Source organism: Myotis nattereri, assembly GCF_964212035.1.
Source record: "Myotis nattereri genome assembly, chromosome: 1".
In the NCBI taxonomy this organism is placed as follows: domain Eukaryota; kingdom Metazoa; phylum Chordata; class Mammalia; order Chiroptera; family Vespertilionidae; genus Myotis; species Myotis nattereri.
In genome coordinates this window covers 229666171-229686349 of record NC_138075.1, presented here as the reverse complement: position 1 = coordinate 229686349, position 20179 = coordinate 229666171, and the positions used below count along the sequence as shown (strand labels likewise).

Below are 20179 nucleotides of genomic sequence, written 5' to 3'. Positions count from 1 at the left end.
GGCTCACCGCTTCCGGTCTGCGCGGGGCCTTCTGGGAGCCGTAGTGCCCCGCGGGGCGCCGCAGCCGCCTCGGTGGGGGCGTGGGGGCGAAGGGGCGCTGGAGCTCCGCCCTCTGGGAGCCGTTAGCGAGAGCCGGCCGCGCTGCGGGCAGGAGGCGGCGGCGGCGGCTGTAGCCGTCGCCGCCGGGGGCGGTGGCCCTGCTGGGAGCCCTTCCCTGGGGTCGGGCTCGGTGGAGACCCCGGGCCCTGAGGAGAGCTACGCGCGCGGAACAGGGGTGATGGGGCCGAGAGCGCGGGCGGCGGCGCGGCGGTGGTGACCGCGAAGAAGCCCGGAGGCCGGCCGCGCCCCGTCCCCGTCCCCGTCCCCGTCCCCGCCGGCGCCCCGGGCCGGCGGCAGCAGCGTTCGCAGCGGCGGCGGCGGCGCGGCAAGCGGGCCCGGGGGCGGCGGCGCGGGTGGTGGCCGTGGCGGCGGAGCAGCTCTTCCCGGCCGCGTGCGGGGCCCGGCGGGCGCTTCGCGGAGGCCCCCGCCCCGCGTCCTCCAGCCCGCGCAGCCCGGCCGCGACGGCCCATGGAGCTGGAGAACCTCGTGGCGAACTCGCTGCTGCTGAAGGCGCGCCTCGGTGGGTGCCCCGCGGACCCGGCCGGAGGGGGCGGGGCGGGACCGGGCGAGGGTTTGCAGACCCACGTTTGACCAGCTGCGGGCTGTGGGTGAGCGCCGGTGTCCGGGTGCCGCCGCGGGTCCTGTCTCAGGCCGCCCAGGACCCGGAGCCGGACGCGGCTTCTCCCGGGCAGGTTGTCCGCCGAGGGCGCCTCGCCGGCGGGGTGATGCACCGTAGGTGGGGGGGTGGGGGGGTAATGCACAGGGCGGGGGTGTGATGCACCGGAGGTGGGGGGGGGTGGGGGGGTAATGCACGGGGCGGGGGTGTGATGCACCGGAGGTGGGGGGGTGGGGGGGGTAATGCACGGGGCGGGGGGTGATGCACCGGAGGTGGGGGGGTGGGGGGTAATGCACGGGGCGGGGGTGTGATGCACCGGAGGTGGGGGGGTGGGGGGGTAATGCACGGGGCGGGGGTGTGATGCACCGGAGGTGGGGGGGTGGGGGGTAATGCACGGGGCGGGGGTGTGATGCACCGGAGGTGGGGGGCTGGGGGGGGTAATGCACAGGGCGGGGTGATGCACCGGAGGTGGGGGGGTGGGGGGTGGAAGTGGATTAGCGCGAGGGAGACGGAGCGCGGCTGTGTCCACGCTGAGCCCCCTCCCACTCGTGAGGATTCCACGAAGCGGTTTCCTGTGAAAGGCCGCCGCCAGCGTGGCTTTCGGGTTCAAAGGCTTGGAGAAAGCTGACGCACAAACTGACACACAAGACGAAATATTAGTTTTGAAATTATGGGGGAGCCAGGGGGAGACTCGGCTGCAGAAGTCAAGTTCCGCCGAGTCTCCGTCCCGGCTGCTTTTATCCACTGGGACACACGACTGCCTTTCGGATGCGGACAGACAGCTGTGTGACCTAGGAACGGTGACATGGCCAGGTTGGGGTGTGCTGAGGCCGTTGAGTCAGCGGCAGGTGATAAAATGCAAATCTTCACCGTGTGAATAGCAGGAGTCCCGGCCAGCCTTCTGCCGGATTCCTCGCGTTTATATTGATTACTGTCGATTCCTCCCCTTTATGTTAATTACTGTTGATCTTGGTTTCCAGCGGTTTCCCAGCCTTCGGAGACGCCCAGCCCCAACGTGGGACGGGGATTCCCGCAGCAGCCAGCGAGCGGGAAGGCGGGTCCCGGGGTGGGGGAGGCAGGCTCGCGCTCACCCGGTTCCTGCAGGTGGAAGCGGGGCGCCTGCTCGGCCGTGGGCGCCGCCGGGAGGGCTTGGAGCAGCGGAGCCGGTGGCGGAGGCGGCACTCGGAGCGCCACACGGTCAGCGAGCGATCGCCCCGCGTGGCGTCGGGGCCGCCGCAGGCCGCCTGTGCCCGGTGGGACTGAGCGGAGTGCGTGCTGCTGGGGCTGCGGGATGCGGAGGCGGTAGCGCTCCATCCTGGGAGCAGCCCGGGCCTCGGGGCGCTCGGGGATGGCCTTCCCTCCCCGAGCAGTGGCCGCTCGCGCCCAGGCTGCTCTCGGACCACGGGTCGCCCGCCATGGCGGCCGCTGAGAGCGTCCAGGGTGGACACGGGAAGGTCTGCTGGGCGCTGCACCCGCTTGCTGGCTTAGAGGGATTGGAGCGCAGCAAGTCCTCGTATGTGGGTTGGGAATGGCCCTGTCACTTTCTAGATTCACTTACAATAAAACCAGTCTCTCTCTTTTTGGTCCCAAACCGAGCGTTTGTTAGTCTCCTTTCAGGGCGGTGGGACTGGACTTACCGGGCCGTCACTTTGTCGGTGATGTAACTCCTCCACCATGCTGTCCGCGGAAACATGATAACAGGCAGGGCCAAAGCAGGGTTACGGTTGTGAGCACGTGAAACAGTTTATTCTTGTGCGATTATCAATTATTTGTTACTTTACATGCAAGCAATGTAAACCTACTTTTGCCCCACCCTGGATTGAATGTAACAGGGAAATATTCATGTTGGCAAATGATGTTGTGTTGAAGAAGTTGTTTATGTGCCATTATGCCAGGCACACTCTAGGAAGTATGAAATAATCATACTGTTAATAAAAGACAAAAATCATTCTTTAAAAAAATGTTAGGGTTTTGTGTATGTAATACATTTGTTACACAATTTACCACCTTTAATTGGGGTTAGCTTGTTGCTGGGAGCCAGCTGATCGGGACTGGGTGAGGGGCTGGACGCACCCTGGAGCTGTCCCGTGGTCCCTCCCCAGCACCTGATCTTGCACAGGTGGGGTCCCTCGGCCTGGCCTGAGCCCTCTTGCAATCGGGATCCCTCTGGGGATGTCCGAGAGCCAGTTTCGGCCTGCTCCCTTCAGGCCAGGCCGAGGGACCCCACTGGTGCACAAATCCGAGCACTGGGCCTCTAGTGTGTGTGTGTGTGTGTGTGTGTGTGTGTGTGTGTGTTAGCCAACATTTTTTGTTTCCTTCATTGCACTTAATTTGTTCCCATGACTGGAGCTACTTAATGCATTTTGCTGTAGAAATGAACAGCTTTGGTTTTCATTCGGGCACATTACAGTACGCAATGCTTTCAGTTCCAACCTTCTATGCAGTGGGCGCTTCGTGCTTTTTTCCTACTTCAGTTGTTTCTGTCCTTTGGGTTCCAGTTTACCTTCCTCCTCTTCTTGTAGCTTTCTTCCAGCCTGGAGACACTGTCCTTTGGGAATTGGGGGTTCTTAACACAGTGTAGTCAATGACTCTTTCTTAGGCTAAATTGTAATCTGTGTAAGGGCAGGGCATAGCTTGTATCTGTATTTTGTATCCCTGTCAGTGCTAGCCATTTAATTGGTAATTAGTGAGCAATTGGAGAGGAAGGGGGTGATTTGTTATTTTGTTAAATTCAAGAAAAAGAAGGTGACAGTACGACCCCTTAGTGCAGCATGGCCCCCTCTGTCTAGTGTCATTACTTGGGTTCAAACCCCAGCTTCTCTGTTTATTAGCTATAACTGCTTTAGGCAAATTATTATTTTTTAAAAATGTTTTTATTGATTTCAAAGAGGAAGGGAGAGGGAGAGAAAGATAGAAACATCAATGATGAGCCCTAGTGGGTATGGCTAAGTGGATAGAGTGTTGGCCCACGGACCAAAGTGTCCCAGGTTCGATTCCAGTCAAGGGCATGTACCTCGGTTGCAGGCTCAATCTCCAGCCTGATCGGGGGCATGCAGGAGGCAACCAATCGATGTGTCTCTCTCACATCCATGTTTCTGTGTATCTCTCCCCCTCCCACTCTCTCTAAAAAGCAATGGAAAAATATCCTGGGGTCAGGATTAACCAACAAACATTAATGATGAGAGAGAATCGATTGGCTCTCCTCTGCACGTCCCTCACTGGGGAAGGAGTCCACAACCAGGCATGTGCTCTGACCGGGAATTGAACAAGACTTGCTCAACCACTGAGCCACACCGGCAAGGCAAATTATTTCACATAGTTTAGTTTTCTCACCTGTAAAATTAGGGTTATGATGAGCACAGCAACAGTATATCTCATAGGGTTGGTGGGAGGATTTAGCATAGATTTGTGAAACTTCTAGAAAAGTATCTGGCTTATAGTAAATGCCATTAGTGGAAATAATTGTTATAATTAGATATTTCTGACCATTTAAAAAGTGCCTCTTTCCCCCCCAAATTTAGGAGGATATGGCAAAAAAAGTGGTCGTAGTAAAAAATGGAGGGAGATGCTGAAGCTGCCCCCTGTTAGCCAGTGCAACGAGCTTAGACAGTCCATTGGTGAGTAAACGGCTCTCTGTGTCTGTGGCGCGTCTGGCCTGGTGTTGCTTGTTGGTGTTATGTCTTGAGTTCCTTTCTTGTTCAAAAAATTATATAGTACATTCTTCTGTCTTCATGGTTCTTCCCAGGGAAATAAACCTGTAGGTTTCCTAGTGGGAGTTATGCAGTGTATGGCTGGAGAAGTGACACTGTTAGCTGTTTCTCAGTCTCTTTCCACACACAGTTCTCTGTGCATGTGGACAGAATGACTGATGACTTCAGGAAAGGCTTAGTCTGATGGAAGGTGACCCTTCCACTCCTGGACCCTGCAGCTGTGAGGAGTGAGAGTTAGCGACAGCCCTGATTGCGCACAGGAAGTCAGATGTGGACCCTGTCTACAGGGCAGTCATTGTATTTTTAAAAGATGCGTTTTCAGTTCAAAGGGTATATGCATTCAAAATTTTTTTTATATATATATATATTTTATTGATTAAGATATTACATATGTGTACCCTCTACCCCCCCTCTCCCCGCTCACCCCCTCACCCCCCCGTTGTCCGTGTCCATTGGTTAGGCCTATATGCTTGCATATAAGTCCTTTGGTTGATCTTTCCCCCTTGCCCCCACCCTCCCCTACCTTCCCTCCAAGGCCGGACAGTCCAATCAATGCCTCTCCGTCTCTGGATCAGTCCTTGTTCATCAGTTTATGTTATTCATTATATTCCACAAATGAGTGAGATCCTGTGCATTCAAAATTTTGATGTTGCCAAATTACTCTTCGAAGAGGTTGTATCAATTTACTTTCCTGCCAACAATATGTCACAAGGTTTCTTTGCCTGTGACCTTGTTAACATATTAAAGTAATGATATTGTTTTCAGTATTTTTAATAAAGATAAACTATAATTTGAAAATAGTCTCATTTTATTTATGGATGGGGTTGAGCATTTTTATGAAGTTTTCAAAATTTTTTGCTTTTTCTAACTCATTTGTAAAGGCTCTTTTTGGCCAAAACCGGTTTGGCTCAGTGGATAGAGCGTCGGCCTGCGGACTGAAAGGTCCCAGGTTCGATTCCGGTCAAGGGCATGTACCTGGGTTGCGGGCACAACCCCAGTGGGAGATGTGCCGGAGGCAGCTGATCAATGTTTCTCTCTCATCGATGTTTCTAACTCTCTATCTCTCTCCCTTCCTCTCTGTGAAAAATCAATAAAATATATTAAAAAAAAAAAAGGCTCTTTTTGTATGAAAGGAACTTATCTTTAGATATTCAAATGTGAATATATTTTATATATCTGCTTTTTTGGCATACAGTATGTTTTCCCATATAGAGAGTTTTTTATGTAGACAAATATATCAATTTTATTAGTTTTTGTACTTAGTCTTGTGCTTAGGGAAGACACCAAAGATTAATTTTTTTAAAAAAAATCAATCCAGCCCTAACTGGCTTGGCTCAGTGGATAAAGCGTTGGCCTGCGGACTGAAAGGTCCCAGGTTCGATTCTAGTCAAGGGCATGTACCTTGGTTGTGGGCACATCCCCAGTAGGGGGTGTGCAGGAGGCAGCTGATGGATGTTTCTCTCTCATCGATGTTTCTAACTCTCTATCCCTCTCCCTTCCTCTCTGTAAAAAATCAATAAAATATATATATTTAAAAAAATCAATCCATCTTTTCTTTAGTATTATAGTTCCTTTTTAAAGAAAGTTTAGATATTTTAACTATCAAAAATAATTTCAGCACTAGATGGTTTGGCTCAGTGGATAGAGTGTCGGCCTGTGGACTGAAGGGTCCCAGGTTCGATTCCATTCAAGGGCACATGCCCGGGTTGTGGGCTCGATCTCAGTAGGGGGTGTGCAGGAGGTAGCCGATCAGTGATTCTCTCTCATTGATGTTTCTATCCCTTCCTCTCTGAAATCAATAAAAATATTTAAAAAAATAATAAAATAATTTCAGACAGTATAAAGAAGGTAGTTACCCCCAAGACCTACCCAGTTGTTTCAGCCTCATTATGTGTTTACAATGGCAGCTTTATTGAGATGTGATTAACATGCAATACAGTTTACCTACTTAAAGTGCACAATTCAGTGGTTTTTATAGCTATGGAGTTGTGCAACCAGCCTCACCATCAAGTTTACCTTTTCATCACCTCAAAGAGAAGCCCCATACCCATTGGGGCCACTCCCCAGTCCCTCCCCCTTCAGTCCTAGGCAGCCACTGATCTGCTCTCTGGATTTGCCTTTTCCGGATGTTTCCTGTAAATGGAAACCATGTACTAAGTGATCTTTTATGACTGCTTTCTTTTATTTAACACGTTTTCAAGGCCATTCATGCTGTACCATGAATCAGTACTTAATTCACTTTTGTTGGCAAGTAATAGTCTGTTGTGAGGATATATTGCATTTTATTTACTCATCAGTTAATAGACATTGACTTGTTTTTATTTTTATGTCTGTGTATATAAAAGCCTAATATGCAAAGCGTCCCCTCGTGAGTTTGATCGCTCGCTATGATGTGTGCTGACCACTGGGGGTGGCGTGGAGAAGGGTAGGCGACTGGTGGCAGTGGCGGAGCACCAAGGGAGCAAGGGAAGGAGGAGGCAGGGAGGTGGGGAACCTGATTGACCCGGATCGCTGGCCAGGCCTAGGGACCATTTCCATGCACGAATTTCGTGCACCAGGCCTCTAGTTATGAGTAACACTGCTACAAACATTTACGTACAAATTTTTTATTGTGGTGAGAAATACTAAGATTATCATTTTAACGTAAAATTCAGGGGCATTAATGTGGACAGCACATGTTAATTTGGATTTGGTCACTCATCTGTTGGTGGGCATTGGGGACGTTCCTGCCCTTGAAGGGGCTGTTGTGAGTAAGCTGCTGGGAACGTTGGTGTGCTATGGAAACATTCATCTGAGTCCCTGCTTTCACTTTCTTTTGTGAATATACTCAGGGTTAGAATTGCTGAGCGGTAGGAATTCTGTTTGACTTTCCGAGGAAGTGCCACACTGTTTTCCAAAGTGCTGTACAGCAGTGTATGGGGATTCCAATTTCTGTCCATCCTCCCCAGCACTTTTTATTTTCCTTTTTGTTTGCACTGCAGCCGGCCGGGTGGGTGGGAAGTGGTGTCTCTGTGTTTTGCTTGTAGTTCCCAAGACGAACGATGTTGAGCATCTTTTTATGTGCTTATTGGCCATTTATATGTTTTCTTGGAGAAATGTCTGTTAAAATTCTTTGCCCATTTTTAGTCCTGGCCATTGTTGCTCAGTGGTTGGAACATTGGCCCGAGCACTGAAGGGTTGTGGGTTCAGTTCCCAGTCAAGGGCACTGCCTCGGTTGCGTGTTCACGCCCCGCCCCTCCTCCCTTGGGGGGGGGGGGTGTATGCAGAAGGCCATCGAAGGATGTGTTTCTCTCACATTGATGTTTTTCTCTCCCTACCCTTCCCTCCCTTCCACTCTGAAAAATCAGCCCTTGGGTAGGCATTTAACAGCAGCTTCCTTGCCTGTATTTAATGGGGCCGTTTGTTCATTGTCGGGATGTGGGCATTCTTCGTGCATTCTGGCTACTAGACCACAACAGATACTTGGTTTCCAAATGTTTCCTCCCGCTTTGTCCTTTTCTCGTGTGATGCCCTTTGAGGAGCACAAGTCTCTCCTTCGAGGAAGTCCAGCTGACCTGTTTGTTGTTGCTGCTTGTGCTCTGGTGTCGTAGGTAAGACACCACCGCCTAATCCACAGCCGTGAACACGCGCACCTCAGCTCTCTCTGACAGGTGCTGTTTGGTCCAGTTGAAGTTAATCTTTGTGTTGGGGTGAGAGAAGGATCCAGTTTCATTTTTTTCCTCTGGATATCCAGTGGTCCCAGCCCCATTCGTTGCAATGACTGTTCTTTCGCATTGAATTGGCACCTTTATAAGAAACAGCCATGTTTGACTTTTCAAGGAACTGCCTGACCCTTTTCCAAAGCAGCCGCATCCCTGCCCATTCCCGGCCCATGCTCCTCCCTGAGCTGCATTTCCCTCATGTCTGAGGACGAATGCGGGGGGGGGGGGGGGGGGTGGTGGGGGGGGGCAGGAGAGGGCGGGGTTTGTAGCCGCTGAGGGTTTTTCTCGGGTTTTTAGCAGAGGAATGATGTAATCAGATTCACATTTTCGAAGGGTCTCTCAGGCTTCAGTGTGAGGAGTGAGATAGAGGGTCAGGAGTGGGCACAGGAAGGCCGTATGGGGGCTCACCGGTGTGCGCAGGAGATGGCAGCTTGGTGTGGGGGGGTGAAGACAGGAATGATGAGACTTCCGGAAGCGGAATCCAGGTGAGTTCTGTGTGGAAGGAGGGAGGAGGGACTGAGGTGACGTCTAGGTCTGGTCCATTCAGAGAGGGGCTCGCCGTGGGAGGAGCCCGCTGGGATGGAAGGTGTACATGTAGGGCTCCGAGAAATCTGGGCTGTAGATCGAGGCGATATCTGTAGGTGGCATCCAGGAGTCACAAGACTGGCAGTGGGTAAGGTCTCCCTGGAGACCGCAGCAGGTGAAGAGGCGTCTGCCACCCACCGCTTACCTCTGGCGGCTGTGCTGCAGCCCTTCTCTGCTCCTGGGAGCCCAGCCAGCCCCTCCCTTCTATCAGTTCCCAGGAGCCAGCACTGTCCCGTGCCCACGCCTCCCTCCTCCCTCCTCCCTCCTCCCTCCAGCTCTGCTCACTCCTCTCCAGGGATGGAGCTCCTCCTGCCTCTTGGCCCCCCAGCTGCAGAGCCGCCTGTTCGCCCCGTTGTCCCGAGGGTGGCAGGCTCCTTAGAGGGCCGAGAGAAGCTCCTTTGTAGGCATCAGGCTATTGGAAATCTGACCCTGGTTTTAAAAACAAAATTTTAAGCTTCATTTGCCGCTATATTTGCCTCCATGTCCGCCTTTCAGCCTCTGAACTGCTTGTGGGGTCAGTCACTCACCTTCTGTGAGTCTTGGGCCCTAGATTACCCTGAGAATGAAAGTGGTGCCGGGATTGTGTAGGTCTCCTGTGCCCTGAGGCAGGCGAGGGTGGTTGGGGCACTGTCCGCACCCCTGGGGGGGTCCTGCAGACCTGGGGAGGTAAGTGAGTTCTTACATTTTGGGAAATGCCCCCATTTTTGTCTTCTCGTTGGATAGTGATGGAACTCAGTAAGGTTTTCGGTTTATTCGGGTTTGTGCTCACGGCTGCGTTTGTTCGCTCACGGCCAGCGTGGCTTCCCTCGTGGTTGCGGAGCTGTGCTTCCTGCCAGGCGGGTTCTCTCTCTCTCTCTCTCTCTCTCTCTCTCTCTCTCTCTCTCTCTCTCTCTCTCTCTCTTGTTCTGGTTGGGGGGTGCGCCAGTGGGGGTCCGGCGGCTGCACACACAATCCCTTGGCTTGGCCAGCATTTTAGTTCCTTCAGCCGGGCTCTGCCTCTCCCGGCGGGGTCCCAGGATCTCTGGGCAGACACCCACTTTCTGTAAAGTGGGTCCAGCCATTCTGACCAGGGCGGGAGGGGCTCCCGTGATAGAGGTTTGTGGGAGCCCCAGCTTAACTCTGGGGTCTCAGCTGATGTTCCTTTAGCTCGGACCCCAGCAGCTCTCTCTTCCTGTAACTTCATGTTCTGACTCGTGAGGGCACCCTGTGTTCTTCCCACGGAGGCGTCATGGCTCGTGTGGCTGCTGTTGTGTTAATTTGTAGCACTTTCCACGGGGATCTGGCAGGGAGAGCGGCCTGCCTGTGTGCTCATCTGCCGCCTCACCGGGAAGCTAGGGACAGTGTTTAACCTTCAGATTTGGAAGGAAAGCGTTAAAAACTGGCCTGTGTGTGTGTGTGTGTGTGTGTGTGTGTGATCCTCACCCCAGGATATTTTTCCATGGATTTTTAGAGAAAGTGGAAGGGAGGGTCGGGGAGGCGAGGGGTGGGAGGAGCATCAGTATGAGAGAGTGGTTGCCTTTCACATCCAGGGCAGGGATCAAGCCTGCAACCGAGGTATATGCCCTTGACCAGGACCCTTCAGTTCACTGGCTGACACCACTGAGCAAACCGGCCAGGGCAAAAACTTACATCTTTTTTTAAAATATACTTCTTTATTGATTTCAGAGAGGAGGGGAGAAGGAGAGAGAGAGAGAAACATCAATGATGAGAGAGAATCATTGATCAGCTGCCTCCCACCCCCACCCCCCACTGGGGATGGAGCCCGCAACCCAGGCATGTGCCCTTGGCCAGAATCAAACCTGGGACCCCTCAGTCCGAAGGCCGACACTCTATCCACTGAGCCAAGCCAGCTAGGGCCTTACATCTTTTTAAAAAATATATATTTTATTGATTTTTTACAGAGAGGAAGGGAGAGGGATAGAGAGTTAGAAACATTGATGGGAGAGAAACATCGATCAGCTGCCTCCTGCACACCCCCTACTGGTGATGTGCCCACAACCCAGGTACATGCCCTTGACTAGAATCGAACCTGGGACTTTTCAGTCCGCAGGCCAACGCTCTATCCACTGAGCCAAACCGGCTAGGGCAAAACATAACTTTTAAGGAACATCACTTTTTGACTGCTTCATGTCTTTTTTAAAATTGTAGTTAGTAAGTCCCTGGCTGGTTTGGCTCAGTGGATATAACGTTGACTTTTGGACCCAAAAGGTTCCAAGTTCAATTCTGGTCAAGGGCATATACCTGGGTTGCAGGCTTCTCCCCAGCCCGGGCCCTGGCTGGGGCTCGTGCAGGAGGCAACAGATCGATGTGCTTCTCTCACATGATATTTCTCTCTGTCTTTCCCTTTCTCTTTTACTCTCTCTAAAAATCAATGGAAAAATATCCTCTGGTGAGGATTAAAATAAAAAATCTATAATAATAAAAGCATAACATGCTAATTAGACCAGACGTCCTTCTGGATGTCCTTTCGGACGACCTTCCAGACGAAGTCGGGGCTGGGAGGGAAGCCCAGGTGCCTGCTGGTGGCCGGAGGGAAGCCGGGGTCCCAGGTGCCAGTGGGAAGCTGGTGCTGGCAGCCGGGGGTGGGGGGGTGGGGAGTTTAAGGTGTACTCTTGCACAAATTTCGTTCATCGAGCTTCAAGTAAGTAAATAAATGATAAAAAAAAATATTTTTTATAGTTAGTTATTTAGGGAATAAATATATTCCCTAAAAATAAAATGTAGCAAAATGGACACAGTGGGTTGTGGGACTTTACAGCACCTTTGCTGAAGTTGTGGGGACCGTGGTTGTGCCCTGGGCCCCAAGTGTATCCCTTGCCTGTGTTGTGTGCGAGCTCAGTGGTCCAGAGTGGAGGGCGTAGCTCCCTGCGCTCCCTGGCATCTCCCCCGCAGCTGAGGAGTTGGTCATGGCTTGCTTGCTTTTCATGAATTTCTTTTCATTGTTCAGCTTAGAGCCATTGCAGAAGTACTGAACATGGTTATGTTCATTTCAAGTTCAAAGTCACTGCTAACAGGGCAGCTGATTTTCTCACCGAAGTTTAACCTGTTTGAACGTGTTTGTGTATATCCCCTTTGACCAAATATTAGTGCCTTGTTCTCAAAACAGTGTTAGTGTTTAGGGAAGGTAAGGTGGACAACATATTATTTCTCTGAGAAGACAAGGAAAAAAGGTCCCAAGACCAGTTAAATCATTAAGCGTTAACAGTATTTGTCGCTTGTGAACGTATGGAAAGGTAGCCAAATGGAAAGGGTTTCCGGAGTCTAATTCAGCGCCTTCCTGTGGTGTATTTCTCGCGCATGTAACTTGTCTCGGGCACCTCCCTGCCCGGTCCCCTCGGGACACTGCCCCCCGCGTGTTTCCTTTGGGGAGCAGGACGACCCAGCAGCTTCACACACCTTAGTTGCCAATTCTTCCAGCGGCCTTTGGCTCTGCTTAGGTATTTCAGATATTCGTCATGATAGGCCCGTCTAAACGGGTAGACCAAACAGTGACCTAAAAAATGCTGCAAATGCTATTTTTGACTCTTATTGTATCTGGTGTGTAAGGTTCAGAAATAGCATTTTCTGAATTGTAACCATTACATTTCCTCCTTTCTTCACCCAGAAAAGGATTACAGCAGTCTGTGCGACAAGCAGCCAATAGGAAGGCTCCTCTTCCGGCAGTTCTGTAACACCCGGCACAGCCTGAAGCGGTGCATTGAGTTCCTGGACGCGGTGGTGAGCGTTTCTCTGTGGTGCCCCAGCTGCTCTGTGCTGGAGGGGACCGGGCAGTGGGGGGAGGGGGAGGGAGTGGCCCCATCTCTCACTCCTCTGGCGGAAAGCGGCCTCTCGCAGGACTGCATCCCAGGCCTGGAGGGCACCTGTGCTTAGCCAGTAACTTTGAAACTTGCTGCTTTAATTTGTGAGAAGGTTGGACAGCTAATGAAGACCATGTGCTTATGGGCAGCCCCTGAGAGGTAGCCTTCCTCAGTCATAGCAGGTGCTGTCTGCTTCCTGCACTGGCCCCGAAGCATACGGGGCAGTAAACTTAGCGTAAGGAGGATAGTGAGGGCGAGTGGAGTTTATATGACTTACAAAATGTTCCACATTCTCAGGGTTGTCATTTCCTGAGATTTCCTGATAGATACAGAAATCCTGTGTTTCTGAGTCTGGAGAGAGAGCTCTGGCAAGTGTAGAAGCTTGAAGCTGAAATTCAGAAGGCAACTTAACGTAGGAAATGGGTAAAATCTAGCAGAAAAGCTCTTACCAAACCTAGGGCACTTTCTCTGTCCTGGGTGTATCAGCAAATATGTATTGACTGCTTCCTATACCTAGAACACTATCTTATGTCATTGAGTGTTTACTCACTTTTTTCTCTGACATAGCTTCTAAAATACACGTGTTTATAATGTATTCTTTCAGAAAAACACTTGAGGCTCTTGACTATTTTGTTGTTTGCTCCCTACTCCCTGGGGCTCCCCCTTTCCTTCCTGGTACCTTTACTAGAAAAAGAAGAGGCTTGTAAAGGAGGCAATTACCTTTTTAAGGTAGAATTCTGATGCAGTGGGGCTGCCTACTTGGCTCCAGTAGCATGTGGTATGTCTAATGTATCCTGTATAATAAAAGGCTAACATGCAAATTGTCCCCTCGACCGGGAGTTCAACTGGGAGTTTGACCAGGGGGTGGGGCCTACCAACCACCCTCGACCGCCCCCCCCCCGACCCCCACCTCCAGCTGGACCCCACCTGTGCATGAATTCATGCACTGGGCCTCTAGTTGGGTTATATTTGCCAAGCTGCTATATATTAGACCCTTTTTTTTTTTTTTTAAGTATATGTTATTGATTTTTTACAGAGGCAGGGAGAGGGTTAGAGAGTTAGAAACATCGATGAGAGAGAAACATCAATCAGCTGCCTCCTGCACACCTCCTACTGGGGATGTGCCCACAACCAAGGCACATGCCCTTGAGCAGAATTGAACCTGGGACCCTTCAGTCTGCAGGCTGGCACTCTATCCACTGAGCCAAACCTGTTCGGGCCAAGCTGCTGTATTTTAGGAGTTCAGAGATCTATGACATCTGTATCAGTCAGGCTCAGTGAAAGGAACATGGCCATTAGGAGTTAGATGTGAAGAGATTTACTAAGAGGAATTGGCTTTCCTGGCTGTGAGGTCTGGCTGGGAGCGTCTGCCCGCTGTAAGGCAGGCAATTGGGAAGGCAGGGCGGGACTCCAAAATGGGGTGAAGCCGCTCTTTTAGGCAGAAATTTCTTCCAGGAAGAGTCCACTCTGCTTTTCTAAGACCTTCAGCGTTGCCAAACCGGTTTGGCTCAGTGGTTAGAGCGTCGGCCTGCGGACTGAACGGTCCCAGGTTTGATTCCGGTCAAGGGCATGTACCTTGGTTGCGGGCACATCCCCATTGGGGGGTGTGCAGGAGGCAGCTGGTCGATGTTTCTCTCTCATTGATGTTTCTGACTCTCTATCCCCCTCCCTTCCTCTCTGTAAAAAATCAATAAAATATATTTAAAAAAAAAAGACCTTCACCGGATGAGTCAGACCCACCGGGCTGTCTGGGCGAGTCTCCCTCGTGCAGCCAGCGATGCAGACGAGCCACCTGCATTCACCATCGCAGCAGCGGTGCGTTTGTGTTTGAGTAGCTGGTTGTTCCTGCCCACATCCAGAGACTGTCCCCACTCACCCGGAAGCTGGCAGGTTTCTTAGGTGAGCGCTGTGCCCGCACCAGTCAGGAGCACGCGCTGAACTCGCCTGCGCAGCCGCATCCCGCGCTGGGCCTGTGGAGGGCGAGGTTGGGGTCCCCCACAAGGACTCGCTCCCTGGGTACTTCTGTGTGTTCAGTAGATGAACTTTCTTTGCTTTGCTTTTCCTCACTTTCTCTTCAGCGCCATCTGGCTTTCAGGCTCTGTAGTCTCAGTTCTCCACTTGCAAAGCCCAGGACTGCCTCGCGGCCCCTCCTGCTGTCCCTGTGGCTGTGGGCCTTGAGTGGCTTCTTCTAGAAACGCTCTTAGCCAGGCCTTTGTGGTCTCCTCTCGTGTGCTTCTTCTCTTACCTTTTTTCCATTTCTTCCTCCTTGCCTGTCCTTTATAGACGTGTAGCTATTAGTCAGGTTCTGCTTTTTTTTATTTTTATTGTTTATTGCTTAAGGTATTACAAAGGGTATTACATATGTGTCCTTTTTTTCCACCCCGCCCTTGACAATCCCCTGGCCTCCCTTACCCCCCCAGTGTCTTATGTCCATTGGTTATGCTTATATGCAGGTTCTGCTTTTAATGTTTCCTCTCCTCTGGCTTGTGTGGCGTGGTCTGTTCTTGCAGTCTCTCCCCTGGTCCTTGTGGCGGGTGACTGAGTCCCTGGGAACTGCACTCAGGTGTCCAGGTGCCTGCTGGGCACTTCTGTGAGCTGCTTATTTGTTTGGCCACAGTTCGTGGCTGAAAGTATAAGACTGAGCATCGTGGAATGTGCTGCTCTGCTGTGTCATTAACCCTCAGCACTCAGGAGGCCCCGGCACAGGGGGCTGCTCTGGGCGTGGCTGCCAGTCAGTTCCAGAGCCAGAGGTTTGCAGCCGCCTGACACCTGTGAGGAGCGCAGCTAACATTCTTTCCTGTCGTCTCTGCACTCAGGCAGAATATGAAGTCTCCCCTGACGAGGACCGAAGAGAGCGCGGACAGTTAGTCTTAAACAGGTTCTTCATTAATGAGGTGTGTTTTCTTCTTTAGATATAAGATTTGTAAATAACTTCTGTAATTAGAGTGCTGAGTCATTTTTATATAATTGGATAAATAGAACAAGTTTGTTAAAATCATTACTTTCTTATAAATGCTCCTCTCCCTGGCTTATAGCTGGCACCGTCTCACTGTGTGTCCTCACGTGGGGCTCTCCGGAGCCTCCTTCCTAAGGGCCCTGATCCCACTCGCATGGACTCCCTCCTCGTGATCTAAGCACCTCCCAAAGGCCTTACATCTCATTGTTGTCACCCTGGGGGGTAGGATCTCAAAATTGGAATTTTGAGGGAACACATGCAGACCATAGCACTTGTATGTAGAAAACCCTAAGGTATCCACACATACATTAGGGAGAAAAAACTAATAAATGAGTTTGTCAAGGTTGCAGGACACTGGGTCACCATACAAAATTCAATTGTATTTCCAGCAATTAAAATCCAAAGTGAAATTAAGAAAGCAATTCCATTTACAACAGCATCAACAAGAAAGAGGAGTAAATATAAAAAGTGCAAGACTTTTGTACTTAAAACCATCATTGAAAGGAATTGAAGAACTTAAATAGACTTCCCATGTTCATGGATTAGAAGACTTGATATTTTTAAGATGACAACACTCCCCACCATGATCTGTAGGTTCATTATAGTCCCGAGCGAAACCCTAGCTCCCCTTTCTGCAGAAACTAATAACTGATGAGAGAAGCTGCGTGGTGCTGGCAGAAGGACAGTCACCCCATCAGTGGGCTGGGACTGATGCAGGAGCCAGCGCATCCGTTTGCAGTCAGCTGACTTACAACAGCCTACGACACCTCTGGGGAGAGTCACCTTTCCAGAGACTGCAGGCACAGCTGGACGTCCACATGCAAAAGAATGGAGCTGGCCCTTACCTCACACCACACACAAAGCATCATCCAAATGAATTGAACACTTCAATGGAAGAGTGAAAGCCATAGAACTCACAGAGCACGTCTCTGAGGTGTAAAGTTAGGTACAAAACTTTTAAGTTAGCTCTTCATGACCTTGGTTTAGACTGGTTTCTGAGCACAGTGAAAGGACAGCAACCTAAGCCCAACGTTGCTCAGTGGTTAGAGCACAGGCCTGCGAACTGGAGGGTTGTGGGTTCTATTCCCTGTCAAGGGTAGGTACCTGGGTGGCAGGTCCAATACCTGCCCCCGACTGGAGTTGGTGTAGGAGCCAACCAATTGATGTGTCTCTGTCACATCGATACTTCTCTCTCTTCCTTTCCCCCCCACCCTTCCATTCTCTCTAAAATCAGTGAAAAAATTTCAGCACTCGTTGGGTGAGGATAAAAATTTTTTTAAATGAATAAATAAGTAAATAAACTGGACTTGATCAAAATTAAAAACTTTGTGCTTCAAAGAGCACTATAAAGAAAGTGAACAGAGAGGAGGGAAGATGGCGGCGATATAGGCAGACGCGTCCCAGGTCGTGTCCCGGAGCAAATGGAGTCAGCAGCTGAAACTAGTAACACCCACACCGAATTGGCGAAATTGCTCAGCTGGTGAGACGGTTTGCAGCCGAGAAGAGCAGAACTCCCCAGGAAAGGTAAAAAAAAACCAGGGATTTGGGCAGGAAAGTTTGCCAGACCTCTGAACCCAGAGAGTCGGAGGGAGACCGCGCGGCAGCCGCGTCCCTTGGGACAGGCACAGCCCCTGACGGGGGAAAGGAGAACCGCGGGATTCCTGGCGCCGCCGGGGGAATTGAGAGCTCAGTGCTGTGATCACAGAGGACTGAGCCTAAAGGGGGCAGCCTGAAGAGCTGACCAGACCATGCAGTCCCGGTAAGAGAAGAAGCTTACAGAAACCAAGCCTTCCCCGTTTCCGCGGCCGGCGTTTGTTTGATTGTTTTCACTGAATCCTGTTCATGGGACATTTCGGATATAGACACTCACCTGTGCTGAAGAGAGGGAGAGTGTGCGGAGGAGTGGAATCTGGGGAGAGACTGAGGAGAGAGGGGGAGCCGGGAGAGGTGGCAGCGAATTGAGTGCTGAGACACCCCTGAGCACAGGACTGGGGCAGCCATTCTCTCCCGAGAGTGAGACTCCTCCCCCCAGCCCCCAGGCAAGGAGCACAGCCACACCCAGATTCCACCCTGTACAAGATCAAGGATTAAAATAACCTGATCAGTCCCTGGGAGTTAACAGGGTCTGGCCTATAGAGGGATTTTCAATCCCAGCAACAACACAGCGCTGGTAACTAACTATTACGCAGCCAGCTCTGGGCAGTGAACTTCCACTGGACAGAAAGGCCCTAGAGCCTCAGAGGCCAACCCCAAAACACTGCCACCCAGAGGCTGACCCACAAACTGACTCTTTGCTAAACACAAAATAAGGCAGTCTGGGAAACAAAAGCGGTCTGCTTTAAAATAAGGACTGTGGTTTACAACACAGAGGAACAGTGTATCGCAGGGAAATTCAACACTCTCCTGGATACCTGGCAGGTCTAAGGCGAGCCACACTGAAGAATAGAAGAACCAAGGGACCTTCACTACTGCAATTTTTTTTTCCCACCTTTTAACTAAGAAACCAATTTTTTTTCTTTTTTTTTTTTTTCTTCTTTTTTTTTTTTCTTTTTTTTTTTTTCTTTTCTTCTTTTTCCATCACCTGATTTTACCCTTTTAATTACTACCTTCTTATTTTTAACCAGTATTACTACTGCTACCATTTTACCATTTTTTAAAGTGCCATTTTATTTTCTCTTTATTTTATTTTGGGATTAGTGTTCTCCATTCTATTTTCATCGTTATATTATTGGTTGTTTCTAGTTTGCATTCATCTCCAGGGAGCTGTTGCTGGAATTTGTTGGGATTAATGGCTGTTCTATAGGAGTATTCTCCTCATATAAAAAGTCTCTCCCCCTCTTCCACTTCATTCTCTCTTTTCGCTCTTTTTTTTTTTTTCTTTTCTTTTCTCGCTTTTATTTTCCCCCCTTCTTTTTCCAGATTTCATTTTTGCACTCCTTTTTTTTTGGTCCCTACTTTTCTTTTCTTTTTCTCTTTTATCATTTTCTCTTTCTTCTTCCTTGTTCCCTAATTCTCTTAATTCGGTTGATCACCTTTATTTGGGGTTATTAATATCGTGAATATATTTGTGTATAGTGCCTGGTACGTGGTGCCTTGTTGTGTTGTATTTTGTGCCTTTAAATCAACGCAGCAGGTCCAAGCAACAGCAACCTCCTGAGCAACACACCCTCTGCCGAGGAACAGCAGCTGTACGTGAAACCTCGCCCCACCAGCCAGAAGAGCCACCACAGCTGTGAACAGAACCCACCAGAGGAGCTGCTGCCAACTGAAGAGCAGCTGCTACCGCAACCGCCCGAAGAGCAACCACAGATCAAGGAGTCACTGCCACCAAGGGAGCAACCACTGAACGACTCAACGTCTAGATATGTCAGTGAGATCAAACATGGGTAGACAAAGAAACCCCCAAAGGAAAGAGAAGGAGGACTCTCCAGAAAAGCAGCTAAGCAATACAGAGGCATGCAACATGACAGAAAAAGAATTCAGAATAAGGGTCCTAGAGTGCATAAACCGGATGGAGGAAAAAATCGACAACCTCTGCAAGAAGCAAGACGAAACAGATGAAAAAATCGATAACATATGGAAGAAGCTAGAAGAAACAGATGAAAAAATCAACAACTTAAGTAAGACCCAAGAAGAAATGAAGAGTGATATAGCTGCAATGAAAAACTCCATTGAAAGTATCAACAGTAGACTAGGAGAAGCGGAGGACCGAATTAGTGAATTAGAAGACAAGGAAGCAAAACACACCCAAAATGTACTGCAATTGGAGAAAAAAATTAAAAGACAGGAGGACAGCCTAAGGGAGCTTTGGGACAACATGAAACGAAACAACATACGAATAATAGGAGTACCAGAACAACAAAAGGATGAACAAGGATTAGAAAACCTATTAGAAGAAATAATATCAGAAAACTTCCCTGAGGTGGGGAAGAAAAAAGTCACACATGCCCAGAGAGTCCCAAACAAGGTGAACCCGAAAAGACCCACACCAAGACACATCATAATTACCATGGCAAATGTTCAGGACAAAGAGAGAATCTTACAGGCTGCAAGAGAGAGACGGAAAGTTACATACAAGGGCTCTCCCATTAGATTGTCAAATGATTTCTCAACAGAAACACATCAGGCCAGAAAAGAATGGACTGAAATTTACAAAGTGATGCAAAGCAAAGGACTGAATCCAAGAATACTCTATCCAGCAAGGCTATCATTCAAACTTGAAGGGGAAATAAGAAGCTTCACAGACAAAAAAAGGCTAAGGGAGTTTATCACCACCAAGCCAGCAATGCAAGGAATGCTAAAGGGACTGGTATAAAAATAAGAAATAAAAAGCTCAGAAAGAAAACAGCCACACAAAAGCAGAAATGGCTACAAACAAGTACCTTTCAATAATAACTTTAAACGTAAATGGACTAAATGCTCCAAACAAAAGACATCGAGTGGCTGAATGGATAAAAAAACATGACCCATACATCTGCTGTCTACAAGAAACCCACCTCATTAGAAGGGACTCACACAGACTGAAAGTGAAAGGATGGAAAAATATCTTTCAGGCAAATGGAAAGGAAAAGAAAGCTGGGGTAGCAATACTTATATCGGACAAAATAGACCTCAAAGTGAAGGCCATAACAAGAGATAAGGAAGGCCACTTCATAATACTAAAGGGATCAATACAACAAGAAGATATAACTCTGGTAAACATATATGCACCCAAT

General features: G+C 49.8%; 1 protein-coding gene across 50 annotated transcripts in view; it reads left to right on the top strand.

Moving 5' to 3' along the window:
- Positions 1–270: 270 nt before the first annotated feature.
- The window catches only part of GRK4 (G protein-coupled receptor kinase 4), a 51551-nt gene continuing 31642 nt past the window's right edge, over positions 271–20179 (top strand). For 37 of the 50 annotated variants that reach the window (XM_081091990.1, XM_081091988.1, XM_081091989.1 and 34 more), the window contains exons 1-4: positions 441–619; positions 4237–4332; positions 12316–12428; positions 15325–15402. In XM_081091990.1, coding sequence (XP_080948116.1) covers positions 568–619; positions 4237–4332; positions 12316–12428; positions 15325–15402 — 339 coding nt within the window. In that variant the 5' untranslated portion in view covers positions 441–567. Of the gene's footprint in view, positions 620–4236; positions 4333–12315; positions 12429–15324; positions 15403–20179 lie in introns of those variants that run through there. The other 13 variants (XM_081092014.1, XM_081092012.1, XM_081092020.1 and 10 more) reach the window with 12 other exon arrangements.